Source organism: Nuphar pumila, chromosome 3 (genome assembly GCF_984573655.1).
Source record: "Nuphar pumila chromosome 3, dmNupPumi1.hap1.1, whole genome shotgun sequence".
Classification (NCBI taxonomy): domain Eukaryota; kingdom Viridiplantae; phylum Streptophyta; class Magnoliopsida; order Nymphaeales; family Nymphaeaceae; genus Nuphar; species Nuphar pumila.
Genome location: NC_143251.1, coordinates 125,582,401 through 125,607,353, shown reverse-complemented (window position 1 = coordinate 125,607,353; position 24,953 = coordinate 125,582,401). Strand labels below are relative to the sequence as shown.

General features: G+C 37.0%; 1 protein-coding gene across 1 annotated transcript in view; it reads left to right on the top strand.

The window, feature by feature from the left end:
- LOC149843646 (uncharacterized) overlaps nt 1-24,953 on the top strand; it is a 78,105-nt gene that overhangs the window by 10,736 nt on the left and 42,416 nt on the right. The window contains exons 2-7 of the mRNA XM_089999990.1: nt 12,012-12,086; nt 12,228-12,378; nt 13,380-13,448; nt 13,985-14,157; nt 22,749-22,886; nt 23,026-23,151. Coding sequence (XP_089856116.1) covers nt 12,012-12,086; nt 12,228-12,378; nt 13,380-13,448; nt 13,985-14,157; nt 22,749-22,886; nt 23,026-23,151 — 732 coding nt within the window. The remainder of the gene's footprint in view (nt 1-12,011; nt 12,087-12,227; nt 12,379-13,379; nt 13,449-13,984; nt 14,158-22,748; nt 22,887-23,025; nt 23,152-24,953) is intronic.

The window sequence follows — 24,953 nt, the reverse complement described above, 5'->3', positions numbered from 1 at the left end:
CCTATGAAACTAAGCGATACGAACTATGTAACATGGGCTTCAATCATGAAGCACCATATATGGGGAAAAGGCTTATGGGGGATTGTGGATGGTTTCGATTCGGAACCTAAGCTATCTCTTACTAAAAAGGAGGGAGATAAAGAGGTCCCTCTATCGGAAGAAGAGAAAATCAAGGCTATTGCCTCATACGAGAAGAAATGGAAAGAATGGAGAATATCTCATGCGAAGATAATGTCATGGCTTATCAATAGCGTTGACATTAAAAAATGCTAAAGTCTTGCTAAATTTGATCATGCCGATAAGGCATGGGAATACCTTAAGAATATGTATTCCCTTAAAGATATTGCACACGTGTGCAACCTCCAAGAAAAAGTTCGAATGATGACACAAGGAGACAAAACTATTCGTGAATATTACAATGGGTTGTCCGAACTTTGGGAAGAACTTTCCCTTTTAGAACCAAAGTGGCATTGTGCCGAAGACATCGAGCTTCGTCAGAAACAACTCGATGCTGAACATTTTTACCAGTTTATCACTGGATTAAGGCCAGAATTTGAAACCACTAAATCGGCCCTACTTCACCGGGGAAAAATTCCTTCTATTGTTGAAACTATTGAAGAGTTAACAATGGAAGAAAATCGTCTCCGGAAAGGTTCTTTAAAAATTGAAGATGATTCCGTTTTAGCCGTGTCTAGACTAGGGAATCATGTTCGATCATATAGGCCTCCTCACTTTAACCGACAAAATGGTGACTATGATAAGAAAAAAGTTATTTGTCATCACTGTCATGAACCGGGACACTACAGGCCACAATGTCCCAAACTTAAGGAGCTGAGAGAAAAAAGAGCTGCAATTGCTGGATCGGAGCCTAAAGATCAGGATGCACCAGTTTCCCTGGCCCAACTAATGGAGATCCTTCAGCCTCTCATCAAAGGTGCCTCTTCCTCATCTGAAGCTTCAACCGGCGCAGCAGCCTCATCTTTTTCTGATTTAGGTAAAATTTCTTGGCTTCTTGACTCTGGTGCATCTTTTCATATGACCCCAAATAATCAAAGTCTATCCAAATGTGTTAAAAATAAAACAAGTGTGTCAAAGGTCTTTACTGCTGATGGGACTTCTCTTGAAATAGAAGGAATAGGAAATTTTGAAAAAATTTATAAAACAAAAAAAATTTTTATTCCAGAAATTAGACATGTTCCCAAATTAAATTTAAATCTTTTATCTGTATCTCAAATTTCTGATTATGGGTGTAATATTTCTTTTTCTTCTCATGGTTGTTGGGTACAGGATCGCCAGTCAGGCAAGCTGATTGGGGAAGGCCATAGAGAAGGAGGACTCTATTACATGGATTTTTTGGAAATGCCGAAGAAAGCTTTTTGTTATAATATTCAAAAAATAGAGTTGGAACTGTGGCATAAGAGACTTGGTCACCCGCATATAGCCAAAATCCAACATTTTCCAAATCTAGGGAAATTTTGTAACTCTGAATCATTTGATTGTAAAGATTGTATTCTCGGCAAAATGAAAAGATTACCATTTCAGAATAGAACCTTTTTCTCTTCAAGACCACTTGAATTAATACACTCGGATGTTTGGGGTCCTGCACCAGTAATTTCTAAAGGAGGATTTGTTTACTATGTTATTTTTGTCGATGATTTCTCCCGACATACGTGGATGTACTTTCTCAAACATAAGTCTGAAGTATTTTCATACTTTCAAACTTTTCATAATATGGTTAAAAACAAATTTCAAAATGATATTACTATTTTTCGCACAGATTCAGGGGGAGAGTTTTTATCCACAGATTTTCAAAATTATCTTAAATTGCATGTCATCACACATCAAAGATCTTGTCCTTATACACCTCAACAAAATGGACTGGCAGAACGAAAACATCGTCATATTATAGAAACCACTAGAACTTTATTAATAGCAAATCAAGTCCCTAAAGACTTTTGGGCAGAAGCTGCCTTAACTGCCACCTATCTCATTAATAGGATGCCATCTTCTTCGTTACAAAATATCACTCCCATTGAAAAACTTATGAACATTTCTCCAGACTACTCTAGATTAAGAATATTTGGGTGCAAATGTTTCATATTTACTGACAAAAATGATAAACTTTCCCCTCGTGCGATTCCCTGTGCCTTTTTAGGATATGCTGAAAACCAGAAAGGTTATAGATGTTTTGACTTCAAAAATAATAAACTATATGTGTCTAGAAATGTTTCCTTTCTTGAAAAGGAGAGCTTCTTTGATTTTAGAAAATTAAAAGACGTCACTGAGTACTCCTTTTTGCTAGATCTAACATCAACATCTGATGAATATGACCTTGATTGTAACTTTGATGATGATCAAAGAATTATTGATCTTAATGTTGAAAATGAAGAAGTTCATAGAAATACTAGTATTCAATATTCCGGGCGACAAGAGTCTAATACTCCATGTGCACTTGAGAAATATTCTAACATTCCAACTAGACAATCATCCCGAATCTCGAGGCCTCCAGAAAAGTTTGTATCATACGAGTCTTTCTCACCCACATATAGGGCAGTTATTGCATTAATTCACTCATATGAAGAACCATCCACATATTTTCAAGCAAAAAATGATATCAAATGGATAGAAGCCATGAAAGCTGAATTAGATGCACTTGAAAAGGCTTCTACATGGAATATTCAAGATCTTCCTCCAGGGAAGAAAACTATAGGATGTCGATGGGTTTATAAAATTAAAACCAAGAGTGATGGTACTCTTGAAAGATATAAAGCCCGTTTAGTAGCCAAAGGTTATGCCCAAGAATATGAGATTGATTATGAAGAAACCTTTGCTCCGGTGGCTCGTATGACTACTGTCCGAACCTTAATTGCCTTAGCTTCTATCAAAAAATGGTCTATTTTTCAAATGGATGTCAAAAATGCTTTTTTAAATGGAAAGCTAGTTGAAGAAGTATATATGGAACCCCCTCCTGGTCTAAGTATTCCTAAGGGTAAAGTCCTTCGCTTAGAAAAAGCTCTTTATGGACTTAAACAAGCACCAAAAGCTTGGTATGATAGGTTTAGTCGTGTTATGATTGATATTGGTTTTCAATTCTGTTTAACTGACACTGCTTTGTTTATTAAGAATTCTGATGCAGGGATCATTGTGCTTCTTCTCTATGTGGATGATATGATCATCACCGGAAGCGATTAACAGGGAGTTGAAACAATCAAAACACTTCTTAAATCTCATTTTGAAATGACTGATTTGGGCTTGTTGAGATATTTTTTAGGCATTGAAGTTGCTTATTCTCCTAGAGGATATTTATTATCTCAGACTAAATTTGCTTTTGATATTGTTTTCAGGTCTGGTATTACTGATGATAAGAAAGTTGACACTCCAGAAGTTGTTAATGTTAAAATGAAGATTGATGATGGAGAACTTCTTTCAGACCCTACTCCTTACAGACAGCTTGTCGGGGCACTTTCCTATCTATCCATTACCAGACCAGATATAGCACATGCTGTTCATACAGCAAGTCAATTTCAACATGCTCCTACTTCTGTTCATATGGGAGCAGTCATGCGTATTATCAGATACATCAAGTCCTCTCTTTCACGAGGACTTTTCTTATCTTCCTCCTCTTCTCTTGATTTAATTGCATATACTGATGCTGATTGGGGAGGTGATCCCAATAACAGACACTCAACCACTGGCTTTTGTGTCTTTTTAGGGGAATCATTAATCTCGTGGAGGTGTAAAAAGCAGCAGAAGGTATCTCTCTCATCCACCGAAGCTGAATACAGAGCCATGACAACCACGACCATGGAAGTAGTTTGGCTCCGACGACTGCTTGCTGACATGGGAGTTGAAGCAACAAAGGCTTCACAAATGTGTTGTGACAACAAAAGTGCGATCTACATTGCCAGTAACAGAACATTCCACGAACGCACCAAACACATCGAAATGGATTGTCACTACGTCAGAGAGGAATATCTACACGGGATAATTGATCTGCCATATGTCACTTCAGAATATCAGTTAGCAGACTTCTTTACAAAGCCTCTCGCTGCTCCCCGATTTCACTTTCTCTTAGACAAACTTTCGCTCATTGTACCGTAAGTTTGAGGGGGAGTGTTAAAATGTAAAACTGTACATATATGTATATATAATAATATTATATTATTATATATATATAAATACATTTTTAATTTCTTTCTTTTCTGTATTTTTTTCCTTTATTTTTATTTTTTGTCTTTATGTCATCTAGTTCAGTTTGAACTAGAATGACTGTTGCTAGTCAAGTCCTGTCCAGACTTGACTAGCAATAAAGCTGTTGGACTGACACAGTCCAACAACTCTTAATAGAGCTGTTGGACTGACACATTCCAACAACTCTAAATAGAGTTGTTGGACTGTGCCCAACAGCTCTATTGAGTCCTCTTTCAGCTGTGTATATAAAGGGGTGCAGCCCCTCTTGTATTTTACTTCAATGCTTCTTAAGCAATTGGTTTTTCATATCAATAAAGAATACATTTTTATTTTTATTTTGTTTCCAGTTATACCCTTTTTAAGGGTTATGCTTTAGTGTCATTCTTGACACTTGCTCTTGTTAATCAAAGCTCGTGTTTCGAAGATCCCCATTTCATTTCACCTTTTAGCCGCGTCATTGCCATCTGCCTCATTTTTCGAACCTGCAAGGTGAGACTTCTTCCTCTCTCCCTGTGTTTTTCTCCCTTGGCCGTGTCTTAGCCCTGAGACACGCCCAACCCTAGCTGCATAGGCCTTGTTCCTTCATGAGCTTGGATCCGCGCTCCGCTCGGCCCATACCAATAGAATCGATCCTTTGAGAGTCGAGTTCTATCATTTGGTATCAGAGCAGATGTTTCTAGGAAGCCACGCCTACCAGCCGGATTGCACTGACCAACACAACAATTTTAGTGATTATACAACATTCTCGGTTTCTATGCCACTTTTCGGTACCCGTGCAAGTTCTTCGATTCCCAAATTTCTAAATTAATTTTTGAATTGTTAGAATCCGACATCTAGTGATCCTAGGGCACAATCAGACTTCCAGAAGTCAGACCAAATTCTGCCTGTTTTTTGGAAGGATCGACACAGGCCTTCATCAAAGTCCGATTTTCAAAAATTCATCCCAGTCCTCTGTCAGTCCCAAAAAATCCTAAAAATTCATCGTAGATAACCCTATATGTTCTAAATCGAAGCCAATTTACAGATTGGAAAAGTCATATCCCAATCTGTAGATATCGCCGTTTTACCGAAACCTGTTAGATCTATCGTTGGGTCCTGATGACCTAACATTTTTTAAACTTCAAAAAATTTTCTAGGCCTGATCCTAAGACATAAAATCCTGAAATTTTACCCTACGAGCATACACCTATTAGCTTTCAAACTCCTTTTACTGATCTTAAAAATTCGTCCGGATTGCTGAGATCTGATTGGATCTTTGCACCATGTTTGAAACCAGAAAACCGAACTGAATCATCTCAAAAAATAAATATTTTTGACCTTCTAAAACCCCTAAAAAATCTCAGCTGAACTGCTCACACCAAACACTTGAACAAAAAGAGCTAGATAATGGTTGGGGGGTTCACTGGAAAGAACAATATGAGAATTTCACTACTACTTGCCCTAGAAAGAAAGATTGATTTGATTCATGATCAACTTGACTTGCTTCCCTTGCTTGATCCATAGCTAAAGCCGACTTACTGTTAACCCTTCATTCTTTTCTCGTACGCCTGCTAAGCAAGTGCCTTCTCTTCTAATTGATAGCTGAAAGTGAGTGTCGTGATTGGCATGGATATCTTCTTCGGTGCCTAAGCTTGAACGCTTCGCTTTCCAACTGCGCTTACTACTTGAAAGTCTCCCTCGACTTCCAGCTGTCCCGCTAACCGAAACTTACTTTCCAAAGGCCAAAAGTCATTGTTTGGGCAGAAGTACTCCATGCTTTTACCAAAGTTCTATGGCCCTTTCAAAGTGCTTGCACACATTGGACCGTCTGCCTATTGCCTTGCCTTGCCATTGATGACTCTTGTTAACCCGGTTTTCCACGTTTCTAGGCTTAAGCCTTACCTAAGAGAGCCTCCTCAAGAGGAACCTCCCATGCCTAATGATGATGACATTGGGCCTAAGCCGACACAAGTGTATGACTTTAGCAGGAAGAAGCATCGGGGCTACATTGTGAAAGAGTTACTTATAGAATGGGATCATGGCGGTCCGGACTTGGCAACATGGGAGAAAGAAAGAGATCTACTCAAGCGTTTCCCTGCATTCTCACCTTGGGGACAAGGTGGTTCTTAAGGGGTGTGGATTGTAACAACCCGTCTTGGGTTAGGCCTAGGTGCATTTGGGTTTTCTCATGCAAACTGGGTTCATATAATGTAATAAGGCCTAACAATCTCACTCGAATTACGGGGACCTACACATAGTATTACAATATATCGGGGTCCCTGGCCAGAACCACACGTGCAAGTTTCCCTGCATGTAGCTCGTCCATGCTTTTCAAGGTGCTTCCAGCTCCATCTTGGCCGGCATCCAGCTCCCACTGAACCTGCATATTATGTGAAAGTTGAGCGATAGCGCCAATGTTATACAGCTAGCCAACCTACCAATCATTTTTTGACATGGATAAATCCACGTTTATGCATCTATAGCTTGACTTTCATTTCAGCGGGTTGATTGGATATCTGGAATATATGTTAATGATAATGATATGTAAATATATATATCTAGTTCATATGAATGAAGGTGATTTTAGTTTTAATGGGGGGGGGCATCCACTGAATGACTTGTTTGCAACATGTAATGAAGGTTGGTTTGTCAAGTGATAGGGGTGAAGAGAAAATCCCTTCGAAGGAAAAGAGAAAGAAAGCTTAGTCCTAATTTAATTTGTTTTTTTATTTATCAGTCATTTCATTCATTATAAATAGGACTAACAAACGTGCTGTGATGAAGGAAAATAGTAAGTTTACCTTACTATGAATTCATCATCTGTAACATCTACTGATCCCGTGATTCCGAACCAGCAAATTTATTGAACAACTCGTATAGTAGTACAAACTCTTATTTACATTACTATATTAACTATATTACCATTACCGCCAAGATCTATTATCTTTTTTTGCGTGTCCCCGGAAAGTCAGAGTAGTTGCGAATACTCCCAATTTGCGACCCACCATATGATCCGTTATATAAGTAGGTAAATGCTTCTTTCTGTTATGAATAACAGTTGTATGACCGACCATTGCAGGTATAATTGTGGATGCCCGAGACCAAGTTACTATCTATCCTTTTTCCTCCTCCACTTCGCTTACACTCTGCAAATGTATAACTTTCTCTTCGGCTCAAGATCATTGCTTTCTTTTTCCTAAAATAAGTTGATCTTTTCACTTTTATTACCACTGACTTCATCCCCATCTTTTTGGCGGATCGCCTAACATATTCTGCAGTTGCTTCATCAACATACCGAGAAAGATGAGACCCCCGTTTTATTTCCTCCAAACAACCTACAGAGACTCCGATTTTTTTATTCCCCCTAGCATTCGTCACAGTAACAAAGATATTATTGTGGATCGGTGAGAAATGGACAAAATCTTTGTTTTTTCGCTCCAATCGCTTATCTTCCTTTGAGATGCTCTGTACGAAGTTCATGGATTGAAAACTCCTGCCCGCAAGAAGTTCTTGCTCTACGCTCTCGGTCGTCTTTTTTTCCTTACCACCCGAACTTTGGGCCGACAGAAGTCTGTCCTGCAGGCCAACAACACATGTTGTCATGAAGCCACCCTGTATCAAATTTTTCACCTTTGCCGATAAGGATCGAATCGACTGGATATTCTAGGCCGAGCATTATTTTCGGGTGATGCAGACCTCTGAAATAAAAAAAGTCTATATCGCCTCCATCCATCTAGAGGAAGATGTAGCGCGCTGGTACCACTGGTTCGAACAGAGTACGATTTGGCTCTTCGACATACGTGAAACACAATGTGACCCAATTTCAATGAGAGGTTCACAACCGTAGATACCAAGGAGCACCAGGAATGGTGCCGGGACTTTAGAGCTAGGACATCGAAATATTCCAACCCATTAATTACATAAAGGAGTATCACGAATGATTCAAGGAGGAGGACGAAAGGTTTAAGAAGAAGCTTGCTAAGATGATGCAGATGACTAACTAGATTAAGAAACACACTCCCAACATTGTATGTGGGCTCGTTGATGCAAAATCCCAACTGAAGGCAGACAAGCCTGAGCCGGAAGGAACTGCCCCCAACCTGTTCGGTGAAATGTTTGAACTAGGCGAGGTTGCTTCCTATGCCACTCCAGGAGGTTCGAGGCGATTGAAGCCGTGTGGCAAAGATGGGTTTGAAGGGCGGAACACCGTCAGCTGACGTGTTCAATATAATGCTCGAATCAAGCCAGCAGGGTGGGACTGCATGCCACTCGAGCTCAGTTGCGTCTTGCGAGTCCTTGGAGCATCCTTTGCAGCTGAATATGCATCACCATGGTGGAGATACGGGGTACCCAACTTTGATCATGAACTCCCTCACTCATGATGTGGGTCGACACGCATCAGAATCAGCCTTCTTGCGGTATTGTAGCGAGGTACCCAACCTATCACAATAGAATTGCAATTCTCGTCATTCTGTGAGGAATTTTGTGGCATGGTTTGTTGCATTGGATTCACAATTAAATTTCTTAGCCGACCACATAAGTTGTAGCATCAAATTTGGCAAAGTCTGACTTGGAAGATCCGCCCCAATGGTAGCCTCCTAGCCTGTTTGGGACTCTGCATTAATTATCAGAGTCCACCCTAGCCTAGAGTCCTACTCAGATTGGGATGGCCCCTTGGGAATCCTACTTCCTCCAAGACTCCCACTTACCTCATGTCTTTCTAAGAGAGTAGGACGCCTCCCTTGGAATCCCATTCAGTGCGGGATTGTGGATGTACACTTTATCTTAATCTTCTTTTTTGTTCTATAAATAAGCATGTATAATTTATTAATTTCTTAATGAATTTATTGAGTTATACCTCTAAATTTCATTCACGGTTTGTGTGTTTGATTGTTCTCTGAGGAAAAGATTCTGCTCTTTCACCCGTTCATCCATCCTCGCTCATCGTTGGCCAATCGGGAACATATTTCTTCCTTCCAGCCACACCATTGCCATTCACCTCATTTTTCGAACCCGCAAGGTGAGACTTCGTCCTCCCTCTGCGTTTTCTCCCCTGGTCGTGTCCCATCCCGAAGGCACGCCCAACCCTAGCTGCATAGATGGGGGGAAATGGGGCCCCGCCCCGTTTGCACCGGGGATGAAGGACATGAAATGGGGAATGGACCGGGGATGGAGGTTAAAATCAAAACTAGTGCGGGGATGGAGGTGGGGATGGACTTTTGCTGCCGCCCTACCTCGCCCCGCTCCGTCCCCGATCCCTGTTAAGGAAATTACTATTATACCCTTATACATATTATAAATTCCTATATAAATATATATTCCTAACCCTAACATAAAACCCTTTCTCAAATCTTTCTTTCCTCTAACGAGCTGCCCAAGCTCCCATTTCTCTCCTCTCCTTCCTCTAACGGCGAAAGGCGACAGTGGCAGAAGGTGGAAAGCGACAGCGACGAAGGGACCGGAGAAATGGGGTCCTGCCCTGTTTGGACCAGGTATGGAGGACATGAAACGGGGAATGGAGGTTAAAATCAAAACCCACACGGGAATGGAGGTGGAGATCGACAGCAAAATTTTGAGACGGGGCAAGGGTGGAGACCTTGTCCCCCGCACCCGCCCCAGTCCATTGCCTTCCCTACGCACATGCCCTGTTCCTTCATGAGCTTGGATCTGCGTTCTGCTAGGCCCAGACCGATAGAACAAATCCTTTGGCAGTTCGGTTCTATCACTTGACATCTCTAACCTAGTTTTGAACCTAGTTCAGCTCCAAAATCCCTCCAAACCCAACCCATTGGCTGAAACCTTTATCCAAGGCTTTTATTAGAACCTATTATCTTTATTTTGATTCTAACTTTTACCCAAAACCTACCTAAAGTGGCTCATTTAACCTTTAGTACCCTTGAACCAATCTATATTCCAAACTTTTCTTATCCATTTGACCCATGACTGACCCAGATTTACCTGGATCCAATTAAGATTTATTTGGGTCCATTTTGCCATAATTGGATTCATGAATGTCTTCAGTCGGATCATATCCTACATCCAGACCTATTTGTCTCTCTCGTATATTGACCACCCATGGATTGGATCTTGGTACTTCATATGATTGTCTCCCTCATACATTGACCACTCATGGATTGGATCCTGGTACTCCACATGATTGGGCCTTTTCTAAATCAAATTTTGCATCGCTAGACATTCATGAAGATGTAGCAGATCTAGACCTACTGGAACATGCATCAACTCTATGGACCTTAAAGATTGAGTGGAATTGGAAGAAGCGAAAACAGGACCATACTTGAGGGCAAGTCTTCTCCAACCCAAGAAGAATGATGCAAGAGCGGGAGCGACACATATCTAGGTCAGCAGGATCCAATTGAATCCATTTTAATAGTTTGGATCTCTTTCTTTATATTTAGATATTTTGTAGCGGATATGGGTTCCAAATAGTTGATCCATATCCCAATCAAGCAATTCATTAAGAATAAGATGTTTCTTATTTAATGTTTATCAAAATAGGCAAGTTAGATATACTACAATTGGGATTTCTCTCCTATAATTAACAAAGAGATCTAGGGTTCAACAAAAGTTCAGTTGAGATTCGAGAATTGTTAATTTCCATTTAGTTCATTTATTTTTAGTTTTTAGCTATGTAGTCAAAAGTGCTCGGTGGTGCCTAGTTGGTAGGCCCTTAAAACGACTAGTCGAGGACTCGGCGAGACTAGTCGGTACCCCAATTAAAAAATAAAAAAGTATATAAAAAACACAAAAATATGTTTGATTCTTTTAGCAATAAGATATTGTCAACTAGCAAGTACAAAATTACACATGCTTTCACAAAATATGCATAACCAGAATATACATATATATAATTATATACACACACACATATATTCAATTATTCAGAACCTATTCAGTATAATCAACAAAATATGCTTTCAGTCTTTCACAGAAAAATTGATTTTAATACACATGCATATATTTATATGTATATACATATATATTTATTTATATAAAAAAAATCATACTTTCAGCCTTTTATAGAAAAAATCACAAAAGCACAGTAACACATACATATATAGATAACATATTACATAATCAACAATGCTAATCATGCTTTTATAGAAAAATTCACAGAAACTCACACATATATACAAATAAAAATCACACATTTATTTCTCACTTTCAGCCTTTAACAGAAAAAATCATTAGAAACAGAGTAACACACACATATACATAAAATATAATGAATTTAAATTAACTATTCATGGTTTCAACGTTTCACAGAAAAAGTTCCAAAAGCAAAATAACACAAACACACATATATATAAAATATAATCAATATATAAAATTAACTAAGCATGTTCTCATCATTTCACAGAACAAATCACAAAAACACACACATGCATATACATATATATATATACTTATTTATATAAAAAATAATAGAATACATGTAATAATAAAAAATGATTAAACTGCTCTTGCGCCTAGGTGAGGGCAGCTTAGTTGCCAACTAGTCGGCTCCTAGTATGCAAAATTGGTACTTTTTAAGGTAACCACCTAGGAATTGCATAGCCTAGGCATTTTACTTGTGCGGAGGCTGACTAGGCGGACTAGTTGGTGCCTAGTCAGCGCTTTTGACTACATAAGTTTTTAGTTAATTTCTTGCAATTTCTAGTTATTTCCTGTAATTTCCTTGAATTTGTGCTTTTCCCTTGTTGATTCATAGTTGGTAGATGGATTTCTCCTTGCCATCTCGGTTTCAAGATTGCATCACCTGACCAAATTATTTGCCTGAGGTTTCCTTGTTAATATTGATTAGTGGTTGTTGTGATTTACAGGTTACTTCAATATCATGGAGCGGAAATGAACTGAACATGGTTGATACGCCAGGCCATGCAGACTTTGGTGGCGAAGTATGTATTCCAAAGAAATAACATAGCTAATTGTTATTAGTGTTGCAACATCTATGGACTACTTGTCTTTAACTGTATGTCTCTCTATACATGTAGGAAAACTCATTTCTATGAAACTATCTTATTTATTATAAATGTCAGGTTGAACGTGTAGTTGGCATGGTTGAAGGAGCAATATTAGTTGTAGATGCTGGTGAAGGTCCACTTGCACAAACAAAGTTTGTTTTGGCAAAAGCTTTAAAATATGGACTCCGACCTATTCTTCTCTTGAACAAAGTGGATAGGCCTGCAGGTATGAAGTTCATCATGCGTTGTCATACTTTTATCAACTATTTGAAACTATTCTGGTACTCATGTATAAACACAATATCTTCTTACATGAACAAGATCTTAGGGATTTTAATTCTCATAGTACTGCTTCTTCGTGCCTTGAAAACAAACCTTACAATTAGCTTTGCATGGAAGTTTCATAGAAATTGCATTTTACCTGTGTTCCATTCATGTTTTTCAGTTTATGCTTGCATTTTTTCTTGGTTGCAGCATGCTACCATTCTTCATTTGACTAACTGTTATTTATTCTTAATGGAGTTTGGGTTAAGTTCTTTAAACCTAATGGCAGACTTAGACAAGGAAAAGCATTATTCTGATTCCCTTTGATTTGGTTAAAGAATCATTACTCTCTATTCAGGGGTGGTGGGTTAAAGCTACTAGATAGTCATTATGGTTGGAATTAATGAAATAACTCGAACTGGAAGGATGAATGCATGCGTGCTTCATGTCATCCATGCTCGTAGTCAGAGGGATGATGAGGAATGTAAGATGCTAATATGGCTAATTAAGGGCCTTTCTTGGTCGGGAGGACATTGCTTGTATTCTGTTCTATACTTTATAATTTGTAAGTGTATATCTTGTATTTTTTCTAAGTGTTCTTTTCTATGCTGTTTGTTATTACTTTTATTGTATTTTGCTATGCTTTCCAATAAAATTCACTTGGTTGGCTATTAAAAAAAAATGTAGGTGCTCCATCCAAATATAAATACACTTGAATCTTTTGTTCTTTAATCACCTAAGGTGCGCTGTGTTTCCAAATTTACTTAATTATCATTGCTGTTGGGATGTGTTTAATGGAAGAAACTGCAGTTTTCTTTGTTGCTTGAGGATGATTTAACTTCTTTTTGTATGACTGTTGTGGCAGCTGTGGTGATAAAGTGTATCTTCTTTCCTGAGGGCAAAGTTGTGCTGCTTATTCTTGTTACTTTAACTGATTTTGTGTCATTTTGTTCTTTTGTACAGTATCAGAAGAGAGATGTGATGAGGTGGAGAGTCTGGTGTTTGATCTTTTCGCAAATCTTGGCGCCTCAGGTATGATTTAGGATTGCAACTGCCACAGAAAGGATTTTGGAACTTCTAGTTCTCAAACTTTGTGGCTTATGATGGTATAATTCAGTCTTCTCTGATTTTTCTTCTGGCCAGTCAATAAGAAAGATAGGATCTTATAGTCAAGGAGCCTTTTTTTTTTCAAATAGTTATAATTTATAAGCAAGCTGGGGATATGGCCCCGTCTGAGTGTTCATTTCATTCAAGTATAGATTTTACGTTCAGTACATTGAGGTGAGCCACATGGCCTCCAATTAGGTGTTTTTTGTTTTCAATGTAATTCATCTTTAACCCTATGGAGAGCACAAAGCTAGGTGTTGGATTGTGGAATGCTTACAGTGTTGTCCTCTCCGTGTCGACATGGGTACGGTACCCTAAGTGCCTTGTCACGGTAACATAGGAAGGCACACTGCTTTTGCCATGAAGCAAACCCTTTTTAAAGTATTGCTCATCCATTGAGGTAATTGCACCTGATCAAAATTTTAATAATTGCGTTCTTTCCTTGTATGAATGCTACACAGAGGAGCAGCTAGATTTTCCAGTTCTTTATGCATCAGCAAAAGAGGGATGGGCTTCCTCCAGCTTTGTCAAAAATCCACCTGACGAGGCAAGGAGTATGTCACCACTTCTTGATGCTATCATAAAATTTGTCCCTTCACCTGCTGCAAACCTTGAGGAACCTTTTCGGATGCTGGTAAGTGATTATTTTGCCATCACATAAGTTGAATCCTGTAATTCCTTTGATTGCAATACGTACTTTGAAGAACAGTTTTTGAACATGGATGAAAACATACTTAAATGGTTTGGAAAATTGTGATATCATTGCACTGAGTGAAGCAAGACTGTTCTTTGTCACTGTATAGGTGGTTGTAGATGAATGAGAAATATTAAATTGCAAGTGTATTAAAACTTTGTTATTTAGCATGTTTCCTATAGGATGAATCCTGAAAGCTGAAATCATGTAAGCTCTTTATTTTAAGAGCCATTATCCGACAATAAAGGTTCTGTGGCCTTATTGTAGCTTCTAGGAGAAGAGATGAAACTCCAATATGTTTGCGTCTTGGATTAATATCCTTGCAATGAATTTTAACTCAACAGTGGTACTAATTTAATGTGCTTTAGAGTTCCATTATTTAGTGAGGTCCAGCTTGTATTTGATTAGTTCACAAGAGACATGCTTAATTATGTGATGTGATTGTTTCTACTCTCTCTCTGCCGCACGTGCGATTGTTTCTCCTCTCTCTCTCTGCGGCACATGCACAACATACATACACACATACACGTGTACATGTATATGGCACTGTTTGGCTTGCAACCTGCTAGTTTCTGGCCAAGTGGGTGTTTGGCATGATACCAGTCAAAGATGAGGGTTTGGGGTGTTAAATTTCTCGGGAAATCTAACGTCTGCTATTTATTAATCGAAGTATTCATCCAGAGATGCATGCCTTGATGGATTTCTGGCCACTGTGAAGCTGGATCTTGCTAGAGGGAAAATACCACCTCCTTTGATGATGCCAAACCACCAGTTTCTGGCATTTCCATGGTCAGAGTGCCTAACTCTTCTATGTACTCCATAGTTGGCAAACTCATGACTTGAAGTCGGTTCGCTTAACCCTTGACTCACGAGTCAGCGGGTCGACTCAGTAACTCAGATGAGTTAGGACTATGAATTTTCTAGTGTTAAGACATGGAAAAAGTCAAACTCCATACCGTATAATGACTAAATTTAGGACATGACATCAATGACTAAGCTATATAATTTTTCAACTATATATAATTGTTAATATTTATGATTTAAAAACATATGATTTTTTATAAGTATCCTTTTATGCTCATTATGCATTAAAACCACAAAATGCATGAGAAATAACACATAAGAGGCATGTAGATCGGTGGTCCTGGATCAGTGACCCAATTGGGGTCTAATCTGGGTCGACTCGGGCGATTTCTGAGTCAACTCAACAGATTTGCCAACTATGATGTACTCATGTGTGGATGTATAGGATGGTAAATGTGCTACTGATTTTTGGTCATATTGACGCCAGAAATTGGTAATTTTGACATTGTTTAAGCAGGATGTCCATGTGGCCTTTTAGTGACATAGAACTTGCAGAATAAAGACCTTGTGAATAGGTATCCTCAAAGATAATGGGCAGGTCATGCATTGGCTTAGCTTTCACCATTTAATGCAGACTGTCATCAAGCACCAGTTTGCCATAATCCATGTTAGAAAGTGACTTGGAATACATTGGGTTCAATAATGAACCCATACTTATGCACGTGGAGTGCAAATATACCCATTAAAGGGAAACAACATAAGCACATAATGTGCTAACACATAAAACCCATAAAAAGGGAAAAATATGACATAAAGTCATAAGTTGCATATCATTGAAGAATAATGGAGAAGGGGTAAAAACCCCATTACAATGGAGCATAAGCTCCCTCAAGAATACCAAATACAAAGGGGAAATCCCCTATTTATAAGCATGAAAAGGGACCACCTTGGGGGCTCCCAAAGGGGACGTTGGAGAGCCCCCAACGGTCACATTTGTGACCGTTGGGGGCTCCCAACGTCACTTTTGGGAGGCCCCCAATGTGATACGAAATCCAAAAATAAAAAACAAAAAATAAAAATAAAACAAAAATTACAATGCATATTCCAATTGGAATATGCGTAAAATGCTAATTTACAAGAATACCCTTGAGGGTATTTTAGGAAGATAAAATATATATATTTATATATATATATAAATAGAGATATGTATACATATATATATATGTATACGTATCTTTATATATATATATATATAAATATATATATGTACATTTAAGGATCAACATATTTTAACACCCCCCCTCAATCTTTGCGGGGAAACGAAAAGATTGAACAAAGGGCAAGACTCCAAGAGGCTCCGGCAAGGATGCAATGGAACTTGAAAAGGCCTTCCTCCTATTGTCTTCAAATTTCCCGAACTATCCAGGGTACTTCTCTTTGTCCTATCTCCAAGATCCTGTTGAAATAACAACAAAGAAACAAGTAAAACAAATCTTTGTACTTTTATTCAAATGAAACATTTCTAACTAGCACAGGTTAGAAGAGATGCAAATTATGCAAAAATGACACCAGAGTTTCAAAATCATATATCATGTTTAAAACAAAATGAGCGGAAGCAAATTATGCAGAAATAAATTGCAAGAATGCATAATGCATTCATAAGGTCCAACGTTGGACAAATATAACCCCATAATGGGGAATAACAAAATGGTTCACTAAGGGACACCACAATAAACCTACGAAGAGGCATGATATACATAAACATTTATTGAATGAGGGCCAAAAAAGGCCATAAAGAGCATATGCATATACTTATCATGAAATAAATTAATACTCAAAGAACTCATTAATAAACATGTTTCAAACATGTAATTAAGTGCCTAAACAAGAGAAACAAAGTCTCCAAGCATACTTTAGGCAAAATAAACCCAAGAGTTCACAAGGTTTTAAAATCATTTATGAAAGACATACTTAATACACATTTTGCATATAAGGGTGGCAAAAACCATAAGCACTTAATATATAAATTAAATGCTAAGAAATCAACTTGATATGCATATCAAAAATATGATTTGCTTGAAAAACACAAGTCATGAATGAAATTTTGCAAATTTCAACAATAGTTTATCCATTACAAACATCTTCCTCATTAGTCCTCCAAAACCCATAAATCAAGTGTATAAGCTACTAAATTAAGAACATAAAGCCATTAAAGGCCAAAGACACACACAAAGGTGTGTAAAAGAACCTCTTGTCTACATATAATAATACTTGAAATAAGTGCATCTACGACAAGAACAAGAGAATACATGCCAACATGGACTAAAAAGTATCTCTTGTCTACATAAAAAATACACTTAAAACCAAGTATGTTCAGCTACTAGAATAAGAGTAATAAGCCAACCATGGGCTAAAACATAATACATCTCTTGTCTACAAATGATAGCACTTGAAATGAGTGAAATAAGCCAACCATGGGCATACATCTTAAGCGACTAGAACAAGGACACAAACGCCAACATAGGCTCAAAATCACACACCATGGTGTGAATCAACGTGCCTTGTCTACATATAAAAACACTCAAGACAAGTGTGTTCAGCTACTAGACCAAGAGAGCAAAAGCCAACAAAGGGCTAAAAACACACGAAGGTGTAATAAAATTCTTGTCTACATATGATGACACTTAGATAATGAGCATAAAAGGAAAAGACTTTTGAGGCAATAAACTTGTAATGAAAATAAACCTCGAATAAAACAATACTCCTTTTAAAATGAATTCTCATAACAATAACATGCATGTAAAAAATATCTTCAACAAGATACTATAATCGATAAAATAAAATTCTTGAGAACAAATGTGTGAACATACACACACCAAGAGCACTTAGAATACTTGTGCAAAATCACAAGAACACAAAATCATAAATGTGCAAATGCACTCATAAGATTCATAAACAAGAAAAGGTTGGGCAATAATCCCCAAACCCTTGATTTTTAATATACCTTAAAACATTTAAGGTTTTAAAACACCATATGTCCATCACATTTACATAGAAGCATCCATAATAACAATGGCCACAAGAGAAAAAATGAGTTACACACTCATAATTAGAGATCATACAACAAATCATTTGAGTCCCAAGGTGCCCATAACTCACCTCAACAACCATCTATAATATGGAAGGTGGACAAACTAAAATGATATAACACGAGGTGCCCATAACTCACCTCAACAAACATCTCTAATATAACAATAATAAGGCCAAATAAAAGATGCATTAAATAACATGTGATGGACAAATATAAATGCCACAAAAAGGCAGTAAACACTTAAGGAATCATTTTTCAAAGAAAAGAGGACCGATTAAAAAACTGAATCAAAAGGTCCAATAATCAATAATGTGCTTTATAACAACAATTTTGCATAAACACAAATTATGCTTAATCTTCAAACAAGTCATTTATACCAAAAAGGACTTATTAAGCAATAAACACAACAACATAAAGAATTCATCAAGACAATCAAGCTTTTAATCAAAGAAATCATAAGAACCGTAATGGTTCACAAAGAAGGCTTTAACACAATACTCAAGGAATGAATATTTAAAACACTTGAAAATTTATAAATTTGGGATTAAATCCCATACAACAATTTTTTAAAAAACCTTTGATTGTGATGAGATATGCGGAAACATTCAAAGTGCTAAAAGCACTTACAATGATTTAAAAAGGACTCAATATCTAAATTCATTATATTTTTCACAAAAATAAATGTGCATAAAGGCTCCATAATGCAAAAATGTCTACGAAGAGACAATACACATGTGAGCACAAAAGGCTTTATAAAAGATGTGCACGAAGGCACTCATACAATACTTGAACAAATACACACCAAGGTGTAAACAAACATGCACTAAGGCATGTATTTCATAAAAAAATGAGGGAATGCATACAAGCGCAAATATTTGAGAAACAAATGTGCACAAAACACAAAAATACACAAAAGTGAGCAAGTATGCACTTTATAAAAAGAGCAATGCTTGAAATTCTCAAACTTTAACAATTGCAATTGAGGACAAAGAAAACCATATTATGGTCAATGTAGGCATTTTTAAAAGATATTATTAAGAGGTTTCGAAACCTTATGAAAAATACAAACCAATCAAGTTTATAAAGATGAAAAATGAAATCATTTATACCAAAAGGATGCAAAAGATGAACTATGCACTCTATGTAGTGTGAGAAATTCCTTTTAAAAATTCTTTCCTAATGGTTTATCATAAACAATTTTTCAAAAAAGAAACATTGAAAAACTTTTAGGAGTTCTTATAAGTTATCATTAACAAGAACTACTTTAGGATTCAACAAAGATTTTTAGATGTGAGAGATTTTCATATAAGGATTATATCAAATTTTTCAAAAAATGCACTAAAATTCATAATCAAAAGAGGAACTCAAATCAAATTAGGGTTCATATGAGAGTTAAGAAATTTTAAGCAAAGATCATTACTTTAGCAAGAAATCATATATATAATTTTAAAAATTAACTTATAGGTCAATCATGAGATAATTATGTAAGAATTATAAATCTCACATAATTGAAGGTAATTTAAAAAAAAAATAAATTGCTATTATATGCGATGAGTAGTTCGATAAACACAAATTATATATTTGAACAACAAACGAGTTCACCAAATTTGAGGGAGATAATTTTAAAATATACGAGCACACGAAATGTGAAAAGACATAATTCAACTATCATAACCATTAAACGAACAAACTATATGCAAGAAACATATTTTCAAATGCATAATATTTTAAGAAAAGGGATACATACCGAATAACTTCAAAGCAAAAAGGAAGAGCAATGAATACTTCACCATTTCTTGAGCGACACGCTTTTCGTTGCACCAAAGGACAACCCCATCGTGACCTCGCTCTGATACCATGTTAGAAAGTGACTTGGAATACATTGGGTTCAATAATGAACCCATACTTATGCACGTGGAGTGCAAATATACCCATTAAAGGGAAACAACATAAGCACATAATGTGCTAACACATAAAACCCATAAAAAGGGAAAAATATGACATAAAGTCATAAGTTGCATATCATTGAAGAATAATGGAGAAGGGGTAAAAACCCCATTACAATGGAGCATAAGCTCCCTCAAGAATACCAAATACAAAGGGGAAATCCCCTATTTATAAGCATGAAAAGGGACCACCTTGGGGGCTCCCAAAGGGGACGTTGGAGAGCCCCCAACGGTCACATTTGTGACCGTTGGGGGCTCCCAACGTCACTTTTGGGAGGCCCCCAATGTGGTACGAAATCCAAAAAAAAAAAACAAAAAAAAAACAAAAAAAAAACAAAACAAAAATTACAATGCATATTCCAATTGGAATATGCATAAAATGCTAATTTACAAGAATACCCTTGAGGGTATTTTAGGTAGATAAAATATATATATTTTTATATATATATAAATAGAGATATGTATACATATATATATATATATGTATACGTATCTTTATATATATATATAAATATATATATGTACATTTAAGGATCAACATATTTTAACAATCCAATGGGTTGGACACTAGTGTCAGCTGGTGAAGAAAATATGAGTGTATCTGGTATCTGATACACTCAAGACTGTGTGATATATCCTTTTTGTGTGTCTCTTTCTCTCTCTGTCTATATATATATATTATCACAAACTGGTGGGGAAGGTAATAAAAGTGATAAATGTTGAAGTATAACAACAATATAACAATAATACACTTGAAGTCCACAAAGGAACAAGAGGACAACACATAAAATGCACTCAAAGTGCTAACACAAAAGCCATAAAGGGTAGGTACACTTGAAGTTGAAACAATCAAAATCTTATTAACAAATAATCCTTTCAAAATGATGATATACACTTGGGCTAGAATGCCCTATTTATAATGAAGTGGGAAGGACAATATAGCTGTTAGTTCTCCCCAACGGCTAGAAATATGGTTGTTGGGGAGGTCCCAACAGTTATGTTTGTCTTCCCAATAAAGCCCCAACAACTATATTGTCTTCCCAATAATGCCCATGACATGTTTACATATTACAACAATAATAAAAAAAATAAAATGACCAAAATAACAATGATAAGTATGCCCTTACTGGGCACGACCTATGCAGCATAATGAAATGACCAAAATACCCTCGAAGGGTATTTTGATTTACATAGAACCAAACATCAAGAATATATATATATATATATTATACATATTTAAATGTATATATAATATATTTGAACATGTATGTATGTGTGTATGTCTTATCCTTGGTCCCTTTGAAGGTACTGTAGTCTCTAGTAGAAAGTCATGGTTGCAGGGTGCATGTTCTTTGCTGCAAGGCCTAAGCCAAATGGGAAACTATCCCCAGTGGGCAGGGGGGAAGTATTCATGGAGTTTTACACTGCAGAACCGACTCAGGTCCACAGTCAACATGACACCACTTGGCTCGTAGCAGGACATCCAAACCTTAACCTTAGTGGTGGTTTCTCTATGCTAAATTTAAAAAGGTATCATTTAGTCAGTCAAACCCCATGTCTTATCTTTGGTGCCCTCGAGGGTACTGGAATGTCGTGATTGTAGGTACTATTTTGTCAGTCAAACCCCATACATGTGTTTGCATTGATTTGTTTAGTAATAAACGTGCTTTACATCTGATTGTTTTAATACAAAATTTGTTTTTTTTTTTTCATTGTGAAATTTTTGTGCTTTTTGGGCCAATGATTTTTAGGTTCTTTTGAAAACCTATCTACACGTTGAAGCTTTGTAATCTAATGCACAGTCTTCATTAAAAGGACTGGCAATCACATTTGTATCAAAAATTTCAATATAAGCCTAGAAAATCAATGGAGGCTACTAAAAAGTACAGTAAATTTGAGGTCGCCAAAGTTAAGCTCATAATATAAGATTTATATTCACAAATGGCTTATGTACATTGTACACCCTAAATCAAAGAAAAAATATATATATACATGAATAACTTGATCTCATTTTAATTTTCTTATAAAGCAACCAGCACACTAGACTGCCCCTGCATCAATTTTATTTAGTGTTGAGATTGGTGATTTTACTTGAACTAAACCCACTTTTAAGGCATCACACTGTTACAGATACATAAATCTGTAAATGAACCTACACTGGGCTTGCAATTCCTAACGGCTGGTACGACATGAAAATAGTCTAATATTCTTTGCTTCTAATAGGTTTTATGGTAAACTTGAGCGAGATTCTGTTTCAGTTTTGTGCTTTTGGCAAAGATTTTGGCTACATTATCAAGTCACATTGTGTGCAATTTTTTCCCTGCATGTATAAGTCAATCCTTGGCAAATGACTCAATTATTTTAAGTTCTATAAAATTGGACAACTAAGTTTTCTTTTGTTTTCCTTTCTTTTTTTCCTCCCAGTAGAGTTAGTTGCTTTCCTTTACATAAGTGCTGAAAATGAACTCCATATTGCACTACCATTCATTCAAACTTTGCTGCATGTTTCTCTTTTTAGACAAAAAAAATGCATCAATTAGATAGAGAATCTAACATGTATTATTCATATTTTGCATTTATTTATTTGTTATAACTTACGAACCTTGTATTCAGAGAGTTGAGACATCTTCTTCTGTGAAAGGATGATATTACTTTTTCATTTAATGCTAGTGTTTGTTTATTGCCTGCAGGTTTCCATGATGGAGCGCGATTTTTACCTTGGCCGAATATTGACTGGCCGAATCTCTTCTGGAGTTATTCGTGTAGGTGATAGAGTGCATGGTATTCGTAAAACAGATGTTGGGGTTGAGAAAATCGAGGAAGGCAAGGTTTGTCATAATCTGTGCTACCAAAATGCTAAATTTCTTTTCATTGTATTGTAGGAATATTTTCTATCTTGTTTACGAGTCATTTTTTCTGCACAAGTGTTTTTCATCATCACTTAATCAATATAAAATGTTTTCATAGGTTTTGAAACTTATGAAAAAGAAGGGTACCAGCTTAGCGCTGGTCAACAGTGCAGGAGCTGGTGACATTGTTTCGTTGGCTGGGTTAACAAGTCCATCAATAGGTCACACTGTATCCAGGGTGGAGGTATTTTTACTTTTTTTAGTACATAATTCTTGCAACTTGTTATTAGTTCTTTTGAATCTTAAAGAAAATTTCAAGCATTTGGATTTTTTGTCTTGCATGCTGATATATGTCATTCCTTATTTTCTGAATACAGCATGCTACATTTACCACCACATTTTAATATTGGGATCATTTTAATGATAATTGTTTTGTATCAATTTTCAACCATTGCGATCATGCTTGACTTCTTGGAGTAGGATTGGAAGAAAAATTCCAACACTCAATGTGATACAAGATTTGGATCAATGACATTGGATAAAAACAGCGATCAGTTTTTTTCAAAGTCAACTAGGACTGTTGGTGCTACCATTCATGAACACAATTAACCACTGCCTGATACTATAGTTTATAATTTGAATGTGGATTCAGATTATCATCAAGCCAGTGCATCATAGCTTATCGTGATATAGATTTGTCTTGTGAAGGATATTGTTGTACATTCATGCGTTTCTGTTAGGACTTTTTTTTTTCCAATAGAGAGGTGTTTATGCCTTTTTTGCTATTATCTTATTGTTGTACGTGCTTATGGACTAAAATCACTTTTCACACAGTTAAGATAGGTACCTTTCTTCATTTAATTTACTGAAGTGGCTCTTTCAGGTTTAATTTACTGGGGTAATTTTACAGTTTCTATTTTATTTTCAAGTTAAGGATGTGCACTATTTGGCATCTTTTTGGTTGTTTATTTTATGCTGTTGACTAGTTTAGCTTTTAGCAGTTCCATAGGGCACTTCAGCAAATATCTCGCCATGTTAGTGTTCTCTTTTGTTCCCAAGAATTATATGTTGTTATGGGTTATGGTGATTTTTTGTTTTTCACACAAGTAGCTGTTGGATTGTGAAAGGTTCATTTCCACCTTTTGCTAGTGTTCTCTTGGGGTGATGTGGGGGACTACCAGAGATAGTCCAATGAGGATTGATATCAAGACCAATATATATAGGGGAGGGTGTAACAGTGGATGCCCTTCCCGTCGGACGTGACGTCGGACGCACGCGTGCGATCAAGGGCACACACTGTTTTTGCGCAAAAAGGTTGCGCAAATGCATCCGCTATTGTCGGACGGGAAGGGTGTTCGACAATACACCCTTCCCTTATATATATATACACACGCCCCACACCCAAGTTTTTGAAACTGTTGTGTCGCTCCCTTTGCACCCGCATCCGCACTTATGTGACATAGGTAAAGGAATAGGGAGTTTCTAGGGGAATCCACTTGAGACAATCACACTTAATTAACTGTGATTATTTCTTTCTTTTGATTTTAAAGTTAAAAAAAAAATCAAAATATTGTTGTAAGAAAAAAGTTAAAATTGACAAAGAAAATTAAGTTATTTCAATCACATTGCAGCTATGTCACATGGATACATCTACCCAGTGGCCATACCCGTGTTGACATGGGTACTGGTACTGCAGGCGTACCAGGTACGGGTCAGTTGGGGTCGGGTCAAACCCAACTCAGTAACTGACCCTGTTGCTGTGTTTTTTGTTTTTCTATTCAGACCTGACCAGGGCCAAACCCCTTTTATGACCTCGAGACTCTCCACCACTAGCTGCCAGTGGTTGAGGGAAGGAGGAGGAGGAGGAGAAAAAGAGGAGAGAAAAGAAAAGAGGAAGGAGGAAGGAGGAAGGAGAGAAGAGAGCAAGAGCAAGAGCAAGAAGGAAGTGGGAAAGAAAGAAAGAAAAAAAGAAAAAAAGGACGAGGAGGCAGTGGGGAGAGACAGAGGATTGGGAGCTACCTCCTCCTTTTCTTCTTATTCTTCCTC